Raw genomic sequence first — 19,153 nt, 5'->3', positions numbered from 1 at the left:
CCATGTATATCCTCTGAAATATAGAAGTTATTTGTTTTTATTTGTCAGTTTATCTTATTAAATTTTGTGGGTATTTTTTTCAACCAACAATAATCAATTTTCTTTCCCTCTAGTATGGAGTGGGGGAGAAAAATTAAACCATTGCAACAAGCATTCATAGTCAAGCAAAACAAATTCCTATATTGGCCATATCCAAAACATATACTTCTTATTCTGCTCCTTGAGTCCATTGCCAATCTGTCAGAAGGTAGATAGCAATGTTATTTGGATTACCAATATCTTTATGGACACAGGGAAATGACACATTTTCCCCAAGCAAACCAGAACCACAGGGGGAATTAACACTCAACATGTTAAGCCACTTAAACAAGGAGGTGCTTCTTACAAATTTAGAAGATTAGTGAGTATCATATATAAGTGAAGTTGTTTTTATTGTGGCACATTGGAGGGCCAGCTCAAAACTTACCTCTGATATGAATTTTTTACTGACTTCTTTAGATGTTCCTCTTTGAAGTCCATAGCTCTATAGCATATGCTGCCCGACTGTCTTAGATGGTCTGGTATGTTCTTGGGGATCAGAGCTGAGGCAAGGAATGTACTTCCAAATTCAGTGATAGGTCATCTCAAGCTGTGATGCTCAATAATGGGTAAAGGAAACACACAGGGACATAGGCAATTTCTGCCACACAATCACTTCCAAATCCCACTATCCCTTGACTCTGGATTACACAGCAGCAGAGGTGTCCTTTGAGTATTCATGATCAAGGAGATGCAGAGATGTGCAGTTTGGGTCCAGCTGCCCTGTTTTAAGGAGACCTAGGAATGAATCCTCAGGCTCAAGATTTTTATATAACAAGAAAACATAAATCAGAGCAAAGGTATCAATCAATTCCCAGCATTGATGAATGAGCCAGGAGGGATGAAGGGATCAAGGCTGTACAAATCACTACAAAGGAACCAAGTACAGTAACACCTGGATGATTTAAACACAGGAGGAAAGGGCAAGAAAGCAATAATTCGAAACCTCCCAAGAGTGATACTCTGGCACAAGCAGATTGCATAAACCCCCCAAGGTCTGTGCTGGGTGAGTCCTCTGGCTCCCTGGGCACACAATTTAGCACTTAATTATAACCTGGCTGTAACTGTTTCATATATATCAGCCATGGATTTCCATTTCAGTAGGAGGTCATTGCCATTTTTTATATTTCTTTTTATCCTTTGTACCACTTAGCACAAGGGGCTGCTAGATGGTACAATGGTTAGAGCACTGGGCTTGGAAAAGGGAAGACTCATCTTATTGAGTTCAAATCTGGCCTCAAACACTTACTAGCTGTGTGACTTTGGGTAAGTCACTGAACTCTGTTTGCCTCAGTTTCCCCATCTGTGAAATGACTGGAGAAGGAAACGGCAAAGCACTCCAGTACCTTTGCCAAGAAAACCTCAAATAGGGTCACAAAGAGTTGGACACAACTGAAACAACGGAATAACAACAGCATTAAGCACAGGGATAGCCTGACATAGGGACTCATATATTTCACTATACTGTAATAAAGGCTAATGCGGTCTGTGTTCATTTTTACCGATCCATCTGCTTTTATCCAGGCAACACATTTAGCACTTTGGCTGGGCTGGTTTTTGATTGGACAATAGTAAAGGATACAGAAGCTGATGGTTTCTCAGACTCTCATAATGCACTCAGGTAAGCAATCTTTGCATGGTTTCCTTCTTTATTTTTTAAGAGAGAAAGTCAATTTTATTTGATCAAAATTAAGCATTAGACTAATTTTGCCATATTGATCCTCAGCAATAAGGACACGAATTTGTTGTGCACTCTTCACTTTCCTCAGGGTATTTTGACACAATTTGCTTTGTTGAGAATCCACTGAGATGGATCATTTCTTCAGAACCTTGTCTTGTCTTAGTTGGCTTTTGTATAAATCTTTTTTTAATTTCCCCTTACTGGTGCCTTCTCTCTGAGGATGTACTTTAATTTTTATCTTGTTTATGTAGCTGTTTGCATATTGTCTCCTCCCATTAGAATGTAAGCTCTTGGAGGGCAGGGACAATTTTCTCCTCCTTTTCTATGCTTCGTGCTTAGCACAGCGCCTGACACATAGGAAGCAAATAATCAAAGCTAGATTACTGATGGACACTTTTGTAGGCCTTTAAGGTCGCAAGAACTTGCTCTTGATCCTTTGACAATCCTGTGAGGTAGGTGCTGTCATTCCCATCCCCATTTTCCGTGAAAGAACTGAGACCCAGAGAATGGAAGTGACCTGCCCAGGTTACAAAGCTGGCAAGTATCTGAAGTGAGATTTACAACTAGATCTTTTAAATTTAGTCCTGTGCTCTTCAGAGTGCCAGCCCTGGAGTCAGAAGGACCTGGGTTCAAATCCGGCCTCAGATACTTACTAGCAGTATGACCCTGGGCAAGTCAATTAACCCAGTTTGCCTCAGTTACCTCATCTGTAAAATGATCTGGAGAAGGAAATGACAAACTGCTCTAGTATCTTTGCCAAGAAAACCTTAAATGGAGTCATGAAGAGTTGCACACAACTTAAACTACTGAACCACAACAAGAACACTTATTCTCTTATGAAGGATTAGAGAGAAGGGTTCAGCTAGAGTTTTAGCTAGAAACTCTGGTTTTATATAAGAATAAAGGCAGTTTACATTATCCTAGCTAACATTAATGTAGCACATTAAAATTTACATTTTTTTACATAAATTCTCATTTTATCCTTACAGCAACTCTGAGGACTTAGTAAAAATATTATTACTCCCATTATGCATATAAAGAAACTGAGGCTCAGAAAGGTCATTGAATCATGTGGCTAGAGATTCAGAGCTAGCATAGGCTCCAGAAGTCTTAGTAAAGGGACTTACCCATGGTCACATGGTCAATAAGTGGTATATGCGGCCTTCAGACCGAAGTCCTCTACTTCAGGACCAATGGATTTTTTTCTGAACCATGGTATCTCTCTCAAAAGAGTTTTGCTGGTTTTGCATCATGATAGGGTTATTATTTAAATTCCAAGGGTGCTGTAAAAGTATAGGCTTGGTCCTTAGCATAGTCCAGGAATGTATTCATTTATTTTTAGTGTTAAAATAGTGTTAGCATATGGTTTGCTGGATAACTGTCTTTGAAGAAAGCCTCATACAAGTCTTTCACTTTTCCACACCTGGTTAGTACAGATTTCCCAGATGTTAATGCCCTTGGGCTATCGGTAAATTCTCTTTCCCTTCTAGCATCAGAGACTTCTGTGGTCAAAGGTATTGACCTGTCTTGAACTCAGTGCCCTGCCATCTGGCACCTAGAGACATTGAAGTCTAGCGGGAAGAGTACTAACCCTAGCAAGAGAAACTCGAGATTAAATCCCACTTCTTGATCATTGTACAATCTTGGGCAAGTCAGTTAAACCCTCTGAGCCCCCATTTCTTCATCTTTAAAATGGAGATAATAATACCTATTCTCAACCTCACAGGCTTTTCATGAGGCTCAAATGATATGATGTGTGTAACGTGCTTTACAAATGTCAAAGTGCTAGGTCAATGCCAGTTATTACTGTTATTATTGCCATGTCCTATGAATCAACACTACATTTTTTCCTTCTGTTCCCTTGATACACACTCAGAAGTTCAAATGTGCTTTATATAGGTGTGTATTTGTTGTTGTTATTGTTCAGTCATTTCAGTCATGTCTAACTCTTCGTTTGGAGTTTTCTTGGCAAAGATACTGAGTAGTTTGCCATTTCCTTCTCCAGTTAATTTTACAGATGAAAAAACTGAGGCAAATAGGCTTAAGTGACTTGTCTAAGATCACATTGGTAGTCCGTGTCAGTGGTTACATTTGAACTCAGGACCTCCTGACTCCAAGCCCAGGGTTCTATCCACTGTGCCACCTAGCTGTCCATAGGTTTGTCTGGGATCATAGCTTTAGAGCTGGAAGGGATCATGAGATCCAACCTCTTCATCTTTGTGGGTGTGATAACCGAGGCATGGAGTTTGCCCAAGATCACATACATGATAAATGAGATTGCCAGATTTGAACTGTGCACGATGTTCTCCTTTATGTAACCAGCTTGAAGAAGTATGCTACATGAAGCCTTTGTCCCTACTCCTAGCTGCTGGGACCTTCCCTTCCCCAAGGACCTCATTTCCATTGTGTATATATTCTGTATATAATTGAATATATAAATGTTGTCTCCCCCTTTAGAATGTAAGCTTACTTTTGTCTTTACATTCCAAGTACTGGTACATTATGAGTGCTTAATAAATGTTTATTTGTAGGTTAATTAAAAGGAATATTAGCATGAAAAAAATTATTTCACCCAAACCATAACTGACTGATGCTATTAAAGTTTATTGCATCTATACCAGTTTTTTGATATTTTCCCCTCCAAATCCCATGGGCTTTTGTAGCCCAAGCTCAGACCTTGACCTCAGAGTAGTAGCCAGTGTTCTAGTAGCCAGTGGGACCTCTGAGCCTGATTCATATTTTCTTGGATCCCTTGAATCTAAAATTTACATAATTCTTCTCCTCAGAACCCCTTGTCTTAGACTGATTCAGTCCAACTTCTAACCCTCCCTGGAGTTTTCCTGTTGGCAAGTTTTAAAATTCATGCTCCAGGGGTCAGCTAGGTGGTGCCGGTGGATAGGGCACTGGCCCTGAAGTCAGGAGTACCTGAGTTCAAATCCGGCCTCAGAACCAAACACTTAACACTTACTAGCTGTGTGACCCTGGGCAAATCACTTAACCCCAATTGCCTAAAAAAAGAAAAAAAAATCAATGCTCCATTGTTTTAGCATGTAATTGGGGAAAAAATAAAATATGTGTGTGTGTGTGTGTGTGTGTGTGTGTGTGTCTGTACACACATACATATGCACACACAATTTTGCAAAAATCCATGTTCCAATCCCAATCAATTAGGAGGCTTTAAGATGTTAGGCCTGGTAACATAGATCTTTTCACAACCTCTGAGGTCATTCCTGACTAACGGATGATTATAGCAGGCACTCTTCCCACTGCTGGGAAATTAATGAAACTCTGTGCCAATCTTTATCTCCAAATCCACAAAGGCATCCCATTTCATCATTCTGTCACCTTTTCTCACCCACTGCCCATTGGGATTCTTTTCCTTCCTCAAAGCAAGTGTAGGATTCACCAGAAAGATACTCCTCAATATCACATCAATGGTTTTCTAGGATGCCTAAGATGTACTGGCAGACTTTGATGGTGTTTGGGGTACAGAAAGAAAGCAGAAGTGACATGGCTGTTCATACTGACTGACTTTATTGCAGGAAATTCATTAATCCGCAACTGATCTTGAGCCCAATTTCTTAATTTTGATTCCCATTCTTAGTATTTCCCTCTTTTCTCTGTAAAGAACAAAATGAAGATTGTGGGTACAGTTGGAGAAATGGATTTGGAGTCAGAGGACTTAGGTTCAAACTCCCACCTCTATTATTTACTACTTGGGTGACCTTGGGTAAGGAGACAACCTCTCTGGGCCTCTAAGTGTCCCTATGGTCCTCTCCAGTTTTATATCTATGATCTTATGATGTTGGTAAGGGTTATTTTGATTTCAGCAAGGCATTTGACAGTTTCTCCTGATAGACTTGATTAAATTGTAAATTAACTAAAAATAAAATAAATTTTAAAAAACTTATTTTAAAAAATATGGATTAAGTGATAGATGTCAACTGAGAAGGAGATGCCAGGGACAAGATTATGACTTTGGCCCTACTAGAGGATCATGGGATTGGAGATTTAGAGCTGGAAAAATCCCTAGAGACTATAGGTCCAATCCCCTCAATTTATAGGTGAGGAAACTGAGGCCCAGAGAAGTTATGACTTCCCTACAGTCACACAGCTAGTAAATAGTTGTCTGAGGTGGGATTTGGGGTCTTCTTCACTCCAAGCACAGAATTCTCTCCACTGTGCCATCACAACATTGATAAATGAATGAAGGAATGAATGAAAAAACATTTATTAAAGTCCTGTGTATCCAGTACTGTCCCAAGGGCTAGAAATACAGATACATTTATGTATCTAAAGACTTTGATGGAAGACTTAGAATACATGATCATCAAATTTGAGGATGTCTCAAAGCCAGCAGGGAAAGAACTCTGAGTTTTAACTCAGAGAAACTAGGTTTGGATCTCACCTCTGTTACTTTCCAACTGTGTAATTTTGGGTGAATTACTTTACCTTTTGGTTCCTTGTTTTGTTCATCTGAGGGAGTTGGACTAAGTGAGTTCTAAGGTCCCTTCTGGCTTTAAATCCCATGATCTATGATCTGAGCTGACACTCCAAATGATAAAATCAGGATTCCAAACTATATAGGTTGGCACTGAGATTTTTAAAAATTAGTATTTGTGCAGAAGGGTATGGGTAGAATAGATTCTTCTAGCCAACAGTCAAGGATAAAATGCAGAAATAATGGGAAGAACTCATGTCAGTGCCTCATTTCCATTGTTTAGAGTTGATTATAGTCAGAGATAAATATGTTATGCTTTAGAGATTTTTTAAAAAATAAGTATAATAATAAGTATAGAATGGGATAGGTTAAAGTGTAGTTGATTAAAGGTTACTAACTACTGGTGAGTTTTTGTTGTCCATCCAAAGGAAGTAAAATGGATGATTTATGGGTTCATTAGCATGCTGCTGATAATCCTTGCGTTAGATGACTGATTTCCCAGACATTTATTCGGATGATCAAATTTAATTTTCAACCATTGAAGTGTATTGGTCAGTGACAAAAATGGAAGTTTTCTTGAGTTAGGTGACATTGTTGGCCGTATTTGAGTAAGCCTTATTTCATTAAAAGAAACATCTTGTCTTGTCTCTTTGTTTACCCCTTACAAGCACCTTTAGTACGCAGACCTCACAACTGGCTGGCCCTCAAGGAGTGGCTGCTATAGCCATGGCTTTTGATTTCCCAGACTTTCTAGCGTCCATGATGCTCTACACCTGGCACACGTGTCTCTAGAGGATGTTGTCTCCAAGCTATGCTTCTTTCCAGTGTTCAAAGAGAAATTTGCCTTTCAACTCCCTCTCTTTACCTGGACCTTTCTGGTGGGGCAGCACTCTTCGTGTATCTCTTGGGCTCTTTTCCCACCTAGGTGGGCTTTCCAAGTACTGGAACTGGAGGATAACCAACTTTAAGATATGACAAACATGAAAAGAATATTCTGAAAGGCAGATTTTTTGGCTGATTGAAGAAAATAAAACATAGTTTTTTAGAAAACATTCCGGTGTTTCAGTAAAACCCAGTAAGAAAACAAATGATATCAAAAGACAGTGACCTTGGTGAGAATAAAAATGTGTTCAGCTGAGTGTTCTTGTTATATGGGTGAAATCTCCAATTTAATTGTAAATCTTTTGCTACAGGTGATGCACTGAATGTAGAAATTTAGACACACTGTGGAATTTAAATGTCTCCATATAATCTAAAGAATGCTGACTCAATATTGAATTACATTTTCCTGTGTCCTACTCTCCTGAGTCTATAAAATATGTCATTTCTGTTCTAGGATCCTCAAATTTTTAGAATCTACTTACATACCTCCTTCCTACATATCAGAGATGGAGAAAGTGGCCAAGCAAGGAGACACAATTTTAGTGTCTGGAATGAAGACAGGGAGTTCCAAGTTGAAAGCACGGATTCAAGAAGTAGTGTATAAGGTAGTATTGCATGGTGAATTGCAAATTCCCAATAATCCCCAAGGTAAAGAGAAAAGATGCTTAAGTGAGTGTTTTATAGGTACCTGAGAATATATTTCAAAACAAAAATCCCTCAGACTACAAATATAAGAACAAAGTTTCCAGTCTGAAATTTCATAACAGTGGAACTTCAGAGCATGGTTAAAAAAAATTGATGCCTATTTTTAAACATCAGTGTCATATCCCAATAGCCATATATCCTCACCTGACACAAAATGAAATCTCCTTTGTTAAAAACAAGAGAAGATACATTTAAACAAAACAAACTGACAAATTGATTGTCTGATAGCTTAAGTCTCATTGTGCAACTCTAGTCCACTTCTTCTCCACCAAAAGGTAGGCAAGGTAGTGTTATATTTCTTCACTTGTCCTATAAAGTTAAGATAGGACATTGTATTCATTGGAGTTCATTTGAGTTTTGGTATTTTTTTTCTACATTGATTCCTTTTTCATTTCATTGTTTTGATAATTTTGTATTTTTTTTTCTTTCGCTTACTATACTCTCTATTGGTTCATACAAGTCTTCCCAAATTTCTCAGTTTCCTTTATGTTATTTCTTATGGTGCAGTAATATAACATTACATTCATGCCCTACAAATGTTCAGCCACTTGATGGGCATTCACTTTGTTTTCTGGTTTATAGTATCACAGAATATGCTACTGTGGATATTTTGGTACATATAGGAGCTTCTCCTCTTTTGGGGACCTCCTGGACTCTATGCACAATTGTGGGATCACTGGCTTAAAGGGCATGAATAGTTTAATCATTTTTCTAGCTTAGTTATAGAATGATGGACCATGTCACAGCTCCACTAGCTTTGTATTAGTGTGCCTGTCTTCCCATGGGCCCTCCAGCATAGACTATTTCAGTCTTTTGTTATCTTTGCCAATTTTCTGGGTATAAAATGAAACCTCAGGGTTGGTTTAATTGGCATTTCCTTTGTCATTTATAATTCAGAATATTTCTTTTTCTTATGGTTGTTAACCACTTGCAATTCTTCTTCTGGAAACTGTTTATTTGTTCATATTTGACCACATATCAATTAAGGACTAAATCTTGGTCTTTTCTATTAGTATCTATTTAATCTATATCTTAGATGTCAGAACTTTATCGAATAGATTTAATGCAATTTTTTTTTCAAAAGGTGAAGTTCTGAAGCTGTGACACAAAAGTTGATGGAGGAAAAATAATTATGTGTCTGAGCTCTCCCCTCACTACAAAGTGCCTTTCATTCACTCTTGTTTTGATGGGGATAGCTGAGAGGAGCTGTGTCAGCAGCTTGTCAGGATGTTGGGTTTTTGCCTCAGAATTGTCTCTCTGACCACTGAGACACACTCAAGTTATTTAGGGTTTCCAGCAATGTTACAGGATCTCCCCAATACCCAACTTGTGGAGACCTCTTTTCCACTTCTATTTGGCTCTTAGTCCATGATTTTCTGATGAAAAATTAGCTCATTTCTGAATTGACTTCAGAGGGCTCTTGAATGGAGGGCTGACCATGTTCCTGACCACCCCCTCCAGCCCCAAGTTGTTTTCAACCTCGCTGAGAAGCACATTCCATCTCATTAGCTCCTCTTCTCTAAAGGTGTGATCAAAGGGCCAGCAGACAAGTATGCTAAACTACTACGCTGGCTCCCTTCCCAGCTCTCATGTGAATTTATACTTTTTATTTCTTTGCAGTCTAAAGTAACTGTATTTCCATTTTAACCACAGTAATGAAATTGCCCTTTCTGGTTAGTACAATCTATTTTCCAGGTTCTTGGGGCATATCTTTTTTAACAGGAAGATTTTTGCATTTCATTTATGTTCCTTAATTTTGTAACTTAACCAACCAAGAAAGTGATACCCATTTACATTTGGTTCATCTGAGTCACTTTATGTACCAGTTAAGTGGATATCAGGAGCACTGAAAGTTTTGGTGGGAAATAAATGCATTAACTTAGATTGGTGTAGTTATATTAATAATGATTGCTCACATGGTGTACTCTCCACCTTCTGAGTTTAGGTAGTTTTAACTGTTACTATCCCCATTTAACAGATAAGGAAGCAGAAGCACAGAGAAGTTTCATGATTTGCTAGTTGTCACAAAGCACAAAAGTGTTTTGAATCTTCTCCACTTTCCATTCAGTAAAAATTGGGAATTAATTTATGCACCCAACATTTGCACAGCCTCAGTGTATGTCCAGAAAGATGAGAGAAGGAAGAGCATACTGCAGTTAAAATACCAGGTACTGGTACAGACCAGGTCTGGGCTGTAAGTAAGTGTTTCATTTTCTCTAATCAAGTAAACAATCATTTATTAAGTGCCTGCTATATCCTAAGCACTAGAGATACAAAGAAAAGAGTCCTTGCCCTCACGGAGCTTATGGTTGAAAGAGGAAGACAACATGCAAGGAACTGTTTACAAAGAAGATCTTGGTCCTACCATTCTGGAACACAATTTGCAATCATGCTAAGAAAGTGACTTAAATGTCCATGTTATTTGACCAGTGATTTATCACTAGGTATAGCTTTCCAAGGATATCACAGCTAGGTCCCGTATACATCAAATATTTGTACCAGAACTTTCTGAAATAGCAAAGGACTGAAAATAAAGCAAATGTCCATTGATTGGGGAATGGCTAAACGCCATTAGATTGTGAGCTCCTTGAGGGCAGGGACTGTCTTTTGCCTGTTTTTGTATCCCTAGCATTTAGCACAGTGCCTAGCATATAATAAGTGCTCAATAAATGTTTAATGATTGACTTATTGATTGATTGAACTTGTGATATATGAATGTAATAGAATTTTACTGTACTATAAGAACTGTTATAATACTCTCTGTTGTAATACTCTGAATACTTATCACTAGTCTTGACCTTTTTAATAGAATCATGCATAGATTTAGAGCTGGTAGTGACCTCAGAGGTCATTGAGTACAATCTCTTCATTTTACAAATGAAGGAACTGAGGCTGAGAAAGGATAAATGGGTTAACCTAGAGCTAGTGTCTGAGGTAGAATTTGAACACAGGTCTCCCTGACTCCAAACAGGTAGGTGTTGCAATGGATAGAGTGCCAGGCCTGGAGTCAGGAAGACTTATCTTCCTGAGCTCAAATCTGTTCTCAGACACTTAGTAGCTGTGTGATCCTAGGCAAGTCCCTTAACCCTGTTTACCTCAGTTTCCTCATCTGTAAAATGAGCTGGAAAAAGAAATGGCAAACTACTCCAGTATCTTTGCCAAGAAAACTACAAATGGGGTCATAAAGAGTCTGATGTGACTGAAACACTGAACTCCCTGTCTTCAAGCCCAACACTCTCCTCACTACACCATGCAGCCTGTCATCACCCAAGGTTGTTTATCCTTTTATTTAACACAGTGTCTGGCACATAGTAAGCACTTAATAAATGCTTATCTATTTGACTTGGTTTTTGTCTTCTTAATTTCTGAGCATTTAGTTCTGATGCTGAGTTCCAGTATTAAAAGCATTCCTCTGTTTAAAGATCACATATTAAAACAGTGTCCTCTATACACTGAACTGAGCATTACTTGCAGATCTCCTATCTTTACAGTGGTCCATTCCCTTGTGATGGGTGGAATTGGCCAAGAGAATGTGTGTTGGTAAGGCTTTCATGCAAAAAGATGCACTTGCCATTTATGGTTTGGGTGTTGGGAACTGCATGATGGAATGAATACTAGTTGGAAGATGCCAGGCCATTTGGAAGAAGTTGCAAGAAATTCTCCCATTTGTCCTTTGGCTGGATTTCAGCTTGCTAGGGCAGGAGCAGATAACCTCTGTTCCAGGGGTCCAATCAGCCTCTCACCTGAATTTCAACTATCTAAAGGAGCAAATAGTGGGAAGTGCTGCTCCCAATGAATCAAGATGACATTACTCCACAAATGTCTGATTTATTCCACTTATATATGTAGTTATCCTTCATTCTCTCTCTGGTTCTTTTTCTTTCTCCTTCTCTTGGTCACTGTATGTCTATCTCTTTTCCCATTTTCTCAAATGCTGTTTCTTTCTTTTCCTTCTCTCTTTCTTCCTTGGTCTTCTGTCTCTTTGCTTTAATTATATAAAATAGGAATTTGAAGTGTATCTATCTATCTCTGGCTTTGTTTCTCTCTTGTTATTTGTAATCTACCTTTTGAATGAAGGGAAACCAAGACCCCCATAGAACGACTTAGAAACATTAGTAGAGTTTCTACTCAACAAATATAGTCAAATCCTCTTTCTGATCCACTCAAAGGGACTGTCTAAAATGTTTTGTTGTATACAATAGGGATTTGAAGTCTATTTGTTATGTGGAAATTGTTGTAGTGACCTCTATTGCAATAGACTTTGGCACAGTTCCTTTGAGGGCTTTGTACCAGCTGTTTGAGATTTGGGGTTTTTACAGGAAGAATTACAATATTGTGTATTGGCTTGCTTTTTATTTTCCTTTAACTTCTCCACCCCATAGTAACCTTTAAATATGCCTTACACATATAAAATCTCTTCTTCTGACCCTTTTCCTTTCTTCATTTGAAGAATGTCCATCCTGCAGAAGTCAGGCTGCTAATTTTGGAGAACATCCTTCTGAACCCAGCTTATGACATTTATCTGCTGGTGGGAACCTCTATTCACTATAAGGTCCAGAAAATCAGGCAAGGGAAAATTACAGGTGAGTTTTACTTCCCTTGTCTTCTCTGTAAGTTTTTCCAGTTCTTAAGAGCAAGAATAAATGGTGAAAGGGTGCTCAGGATAGTATAGGAAAGCACAAGTTACTGTTTTTCTTAGTGATCTTTTTTAGAAATTAAAATTTTAAAAATTTCAGTGAACAAAAATGAATTTTCTCTCCTTCCCATTCCTACCTCCATGAGAAAATGGGGAAGATTTGGGTGGGGGAGAGAAAGAAAATAAGTTCTCTTTTGGACAGGTTGAGTTTGAGATACTTATGAGACATCTAATTTGAAGTGTCCAAGAGGTGGTTGGGGATGTGGGACTAGAATTCAAGAGAAAGGTGAGGGCTGGATAGATGAATATGGATATCACTTAAATAGAAGTGATAGTTGAACCTGTGATCATCAAGTGAAATAATATGGAAGGAAAAGAGAGAAGGGCCAGGACAGAACCTTAGGGGATGCTCACAGTTAGTGAATGTGATCTGCGATGAGTATCTAGCAAAGGAGATTAAGAAGGAGCAGTCAGACAGGTAGTACAGGAATCAGGAGAGTACAGTGTCATGAAAACTTAGAGAGAAGAGGGCATATAGGATAACCAGGAGAGAAGAGAATCACAAAAACCTAGAGAAGAAAGAGTATGTAGGAGATGATGATCAACTGCATCCAAGTTTGCAGAGAGGCGAAAGAGAATGAGGATTGAGATGAAGAAATCAACATAGAAGAAAAATTGGAGATGAAAGAGGATAGGTAGGGGTAAGAAGTTGGGGAGGGGAAAGGGAGCAGATGATCAATCTAACAAGGCTCCTAAGAAAGTCAATGGCAGAGCGAGTATCAGTGAATTAATTAGTGATCAACAGTATCAGATGTTCCAGAGCGGTCAAGGAAGACAAAGACTAGGAAAATAAGCAATTGGATTTAGAAATTAATAGATTATTGTTCACCATAATGAGAGATATTTCATTAGAGTGAGGAGGTGGACAGATGGGAAGAGATCAGTGGTACACATAAAAGAGTAAGCCTTGGCAAGAAGCACCATCTCACCTCTCTGAGCCAAAAGGCAAGGAGGAGGCAATAGTTGAAGATCTTGAGAAGCTTTAACATATGGAGTAGAGTCATCAATTGAATTAGAAGTTAAGGTCATCTTTTGGGAGTCAGGTGGATGGGGGAGAGTTGGAAGTTTGGGGACTGCAAAGAAGACTTGGAAGATCATATTGTTGGATGATAATGAGTTAGCAACAGATTTATAATAGGATTGCTTTGAAGTAATGGGGGAGCAGGTGAGGTTCAAGGATGCTACCTTGGGGGAAGTCCTTATATCTAGATTACCCCTCTTCAAAAAATGTCAAGGGATTTGGTGTTTCAACATACATAAGAGGTAAGAGGGGTTAAAATATTTATGAAATATTGTCTTTGGGACAGATTTACATTTATGAAAATGTGTTTGCTTGAAGGAAGTTGAATAGAGTTAAAGCTGTGTACTAGTTTTAAGTTAGTCTGCTTTTTCAAATAGAAGGAGAAGCTGTTCTCCTCAGGTATAGTTGGTATTTGGTCCCACTATATTGTGGGGTCCTGTTGGGATGGTCTATGTGTGTTCATACATGTGCAGATGGTGGAAATTGCCTGTTAGTCTTTGTCCATTACCCCGCCTCGTTTGCTGCTCCCTGGGAATCTTTGTTATTAAAATTTTAGAAACCATAAAGTAGTTAGAAGTCTGGAATGAAATTTTAAAGAAACCTATGGTTGTTAATTAAAGCTCAGACTTTGAATACGTAAGACTATTTATACAACAGTGGGTTCTGTTTAGATTTCTTATCCTTGCTATATCTGGTCATACTTAAGAAATTAAAAATTCTGTATTGAAGCTCTTTTTATGCTGATGGGATGTAGTTAAATTTATTGAGCTGGAGCCTTTTGGTGCCCAGGTTTGTCCCCAGTATGTTTTAATTTTGTGCTCCAGATAATGAGCTAAAGAGATGATGGTAAGAGAACTGGGTGAGAGTTCCATTGGTTCAGTATAATTCCATTCTCACAAGTAGAGAAAAGCACAAAGCAAGTACCATATAGATAGTTCATCATTAATGTTGTCCATGATCCTTGTTTATGGTAGAAAATATGCTTTATTTGGTGACCTGACGTCTTAGTGGTCATATTTCTATAAAGTTGTGCATAAATTACATAGCTATGTATTGAATCATATGGTTTCCCATCGTCATTATGATAGGGTAGGGAATGAAGAACAGCAGGGCAAGGAACTGGAAGGCGGTACAGAGCGGGGTGCACAGATCACCTCAAGTGGCTGCGCTGAGCCATGTCTTCTGAGCACACCAGCCACTGGTCCTTGGTACATCTCTCTGGGTCTCTAGTAGCCAGCATCTCCAAAGAAGGCTGCCACTGTTGTTTTGGAGTTAACTGGCCTTGATTTCTGTGAGTTTGGAGAAAGGGTACGAGACTATAGTAGGGTAGGAGCTTGATGAAACTGTGGGCATGGCAGGATATCAATGACCCAGCAGTTAGGCTTCTGAGTGTGTTCCTTTGGTCTGTGACACTTTGTGTTATCTCCTGGTTGTCTCCTTTGGGGACTCGCAACCAGGGAATTGGGCTTGTATCCCCTACAGTGGTCTGTGTGTGTTTGTGGCCATGCTGCTGGGAAGCCAATACCTCTGGATTCAAGATGCTTTCTTTGTAATGATAAGCCTGGTTAGGGTCAGCCTGAGCTCTGTCTAGTCATTTCCACCTGTTAGTGGTTCACCCTTCAGGCTCTATCAAGAGTACCTGGCTGGCGCAAAGTAGGCAACTAAATAAATTCTTCCTATGGATCCATTTCCTAATCTGTAAAATGAAAAAGCTGGACTAGATAGTCTCTAACAAGCCTTCTAACTCTAAAATTCTCTAATAATTACTTAGATGATGAATTATGAAACCAGTGCTGAAGTGTACTATAAGAGAGTGTTATTTAGAGGGATCTTTGCTCAATTCTTTTCTCAAGTAAAGGATCCTTTTGTGAAGAGTCTCATCATTGTCTGAATGAGTGTGGCAAATTCAACTTTCGTAAAATTGTCCTTTCATCCAACTGAGGACACTTGTGAAGTACACAGTCTCCACCATTTTATATGATAGAAGTGTTGTGGCTGGCTTCTGTGATTCTGTGATAGAACATCATAAGATCACAGATTCAGAACTGGAATGGACTTTAGATGTCATTGAGTCCAATTTGATAATTTTACAGAAGAGGAAACAGACCCGGAGAGGTGAACTAAGTTGCCCACGGTGATACAGATAGTAAAGATAGAGCCAGAATTCAAACCAAAGTATTCAAGATCCTAATTCAGTGCTCTTCCCACTATATAGCATACCATATCATAAGTTTTATTAGTTATTTGTGTATCTGACTTGGGTCCATAATTTAGGGCATGGTTCCTGGGAACTGTGAAAAATCTCCTTCACTGTAATGTCCCTGGCACCTGTATTAGGGTTCTTCTCTTTCGTGTCCCTCTAGTAAAGTGAACTCATGGGGCTGGTACCTTTTCTGATTTACCTGAGTATTTCTCCTCCTCTACATTGATGTGTGTGTTGTACATATCAATCAACCAGTGTTTATTAAGCACCTACTATGTACCCAACGTTGTGTTCAGTGTGTGGATAGAGATAAAAGTAAACAGTCCCTGCCTCAAGAAGGTGACTACCTTCTATCACGTGGTCAGAATGAGTTTGTGCAATTTTTGAAGTTGCCTATATTTTGGACATATTTTTAGATATTGGGAGAAGCTGGCTCTTTGAAGGTGTTTTAGAATTTTGAAGTGATGCTGCTTGAGGTGACAATTAGATTTTTTTATGATTTTTAACACTTAGCAGCTCATGTATTCTGAGTATATGGTAAAAAATTTACAAGGAACAGAGCTTTGCTTTCCCACTTTGCTAACAAACAGAAAAGGAGAAAAAAAAATCAATGACAGAGCTACCTTGGGCTCATAATTTGGGGCATGGTTCCTGGGAATTGTGAAAAATGCTTCTAGCTTTAATGTCCCTGATTCCCTATATCATGATTCTCCTCTCTCATGTCACTTGAACAAAGGGGCTTCAGTGAAAGATCACAACAGATAGAAATCTAAAGGTTTGATGGACCACTCCCTCCCAAATAAAAAAAGAGGGTAGAAATTGTGGTCTTCACCTATCTCATAATGGAAACAATGAATACTAAATCATAAATGCTACAACAAAAATCACAATTTTCCTTAAAAAATCAACTGTTTCTCACCCTGCTAATTTATTAGTTGCTCCAAACTGTACCTGATAGAACAATAGAAAAGCCCCCAAGGTTGATGGGTTATCAAGATGGTATCTTCTAGGGATTAGGATAAATTCCCTGCAAATGACAGACCTCAGTTCCTCAAACCAGTGAAGACCGTTGTTCAGAGGCTTTTCAGAAACCATGGTTGGGGGAGCTAGGTGGCACAATGGATAGAGCACCAGCCCTGAAATCAGGAGGACCTGAGTTCAAATCCAGCCTCAGACCAAACACTTGACACTTACTAGCTGTGTGACCCTGGGCAAGTCACTTAACCCCAATTGCCTTAAAAAAAAAAAAAGAATCCTAAGGGGCAATGTAGCAGCCAAGCTCTGGGATAATGAGCCAGACTGCATTTTGGGGCAGCTAGGTGGTGCAGTGGATAGAACACCAGCCTTGGAGTCAGAAGGACCTGAGTTCAAATCCCGGCCTCAGACACTTGACACTTACTAGCTGTGTGACCTTGGGCAAGTTGCTTAACCCCATTGCCTAGCCAAAAAAAAAAAAAACCCAAACCAAAAAACAAACAAAAAAAAAAACAAAAATAAACAAGGGGGAAAAAAAAGGAAAGAAACCATGGTTGATGTGTCTCATTCAGCTTACCCTACTCCTGCTCTCAAGATGGCATAGCGACAGACTCAACTGATACCCTAAAAATCCCCTGCTCTGGTGAACAGAAATGACTTGAGTGTCATCATTCCTTAAACAGCTGGGAAATTTTCCTCAAAGGCTATAGTTCATTTAAAGGGGGAAGGAGGTTCCAGGTTGCTTATGGCTGTACTTTTCTGCAGATTTCTTAGAGACTGTCAGCTTTTTCCATAAGGCATGACAGTTTGATTTTTGCTTAATTTTCCATTTTTCAAGTCTATCTGCTGTCATTAACGGGACTCATACATCTTGGCCAAGGAGCTGCATTATTTTTTTTCATTCTTGTTTTGTCTTTCCTATGTACAGAGTTAATGATGCCTTCTGATCAGTATGAGCTGCAACTCCAGAATAACATACTTGGCCCCGAGGGAGATCCAACACGGCCTGTTGCCAAGTTGATTCAGGCGACATCAACAGTCACTGCATTGCAGCAGGGACAGACTAACCTGGTGCTGGGACACAAAAATATCCTCTGAGTGTGTGTTTGTGTGTGTGTGCATCTGTCTGTGTATGTATGTGTGTGCATTCAAGCTCAGGATGTACTTCAGTTCCCCAAATATTTTTTGATGTGGAGATGTTTTTCTCCTCTGAACTCATGGCCAGGCTAAAAATATCCCTGCTTTCTCCCAGTGATCTGAAAATCAGAAAGAATTGAAATAGCAACACTGAATTACACACCTCTCTGGATGACTCCCTAGTTAAAATCCTAGAAATGAGAAGTAGCAAATAAAGAAACAGCATTATTCCCTCCCTCCAGAATCTTCTTAAGGGCTTAGAACCCTTTTACAGTGGTGTGTGGCATGGATTATTGGGAAAATCATCAGGGGATAAGATGGTTTTGACACAGACACATGGGATTCTCTGAAAGTTTGTGGTTGTTTTTGGTAAAGAAATCATTCTGTTGGTGTAAAAAGCATTCATTGTGTTGTCTAGAGTTCTGGGAAATAACTATTCCAGATTGCCAATGTGGAAAAGAGCCAGAGGCAATTATATATTTTTGAAATTATTTTTTATTTCTTTAGAGATCTGACCTCTGATACAAATACCAGTTAATCAATCAGACAAAAATGAGCTTAGTCCCCTTCTAATAAGTTTCTTTTCCCCCAATGGCTTTATTTCTTAATTAAGACTTCAGGCATTCGTATGCAGGGTGCATCCAGATTACCCAACAGCACAATTTATGTTGTGGAACCTGGATACTTGGGTAAGTACCAGTTTCCTAACTACTGTACTATGAATTCAAAAATCAGAATTTACTGGGACAATTCTTAAAATTTCCGGTTTACCCACATGCACACACACAAACATGATGGCAGTGTGGATTCAGAGGCAATTTATCCCACGAAACAGAAGTGTCTGGAAAGGAAAGGTGAGGGCAGAGTAGAGAAGAGGGAAGAGAAGCCGAGGAAGCAGTAGGAACAGAGCTTCTCTAGTCATAATAGCCTTTTGAGAGACGTTTAGGACACGTATCATGTAGCATTTCACAAAAATACCATTTTCATCCTTCTATTTGAAACCACTTTCACATTAAATGTACTGTCATACTTCAGTGATGTCAATCTCTGACACCTTGTGAGGTGATAGACACTATTTTGATCTTGCTGCCAAAGATTTGGAATTTTTGCCATGGCTAGAATTAAGGTCTTTTGGAAAATATAATTGTCACATTATTATCCTGATTACCTGCAGTAGCTCAGCATGGGCTTTTGAAAGTATTTTCATGATATTTCAGGTATAATTGGTTTCATTATGGATCATTAAACTAGACCATTGTATCTGCTAGTTAGTTCATTTGCCTAGAACACAGGGCTCATGAAGACAAAGCTATCAGTTTGAACCTCATACTGGC

At 38.9% G+C, this 19,153-nt stretch overlaps 1 protein-coding gene across 1 annotated transcript in view; it reads left to right on the top strand.

The window, feature by feature from the left end:
• Positions 1 to 19,153, top strand: part of NUP210 (nucleoporin 210) — a 170,250-nt gene that overhangs the window by 47,321 nt on the left and 103,776 nt on the right. The window contains 5 exon segments of the mRNA XM_020981244.2: positions 1,603 to 1,699; positions 7,537 to 7,687; positions 12,238 to 12,370; positions 17,611 to 17,769; positions 18,440 to 18,508. Of these exon segments, the coding sequence (XP_020836903.2) occupies positions 1,603 to 1,699; positions 7,537 to 7,687; positions 12,238 to 12,370; positions 17,611 to 17,769; positions 18,440 to 18,508 (609 nt within the window).

Source organism: Phascolarctos cinereus, unplaced genomic scaffold (genome assembly GCF_003287225.1).
Source record: "Phascolarctos cinereus isolate Bilbo 61053 unplaced genomic scaffold, phaCin_HiC Scaffold_4;HRSCAF=312, whole genome shotgun sequence".
Lineage (NCBI taxonomy): Eukaryota > Metazoa > Chordata > Mammalia > Diprotodontia > Phascolarctidae > Phascolarctos > Phascolarctos cinereus.
This window is presented reverse-complemented; position numbering and strand designations above follow the sequence as displayed.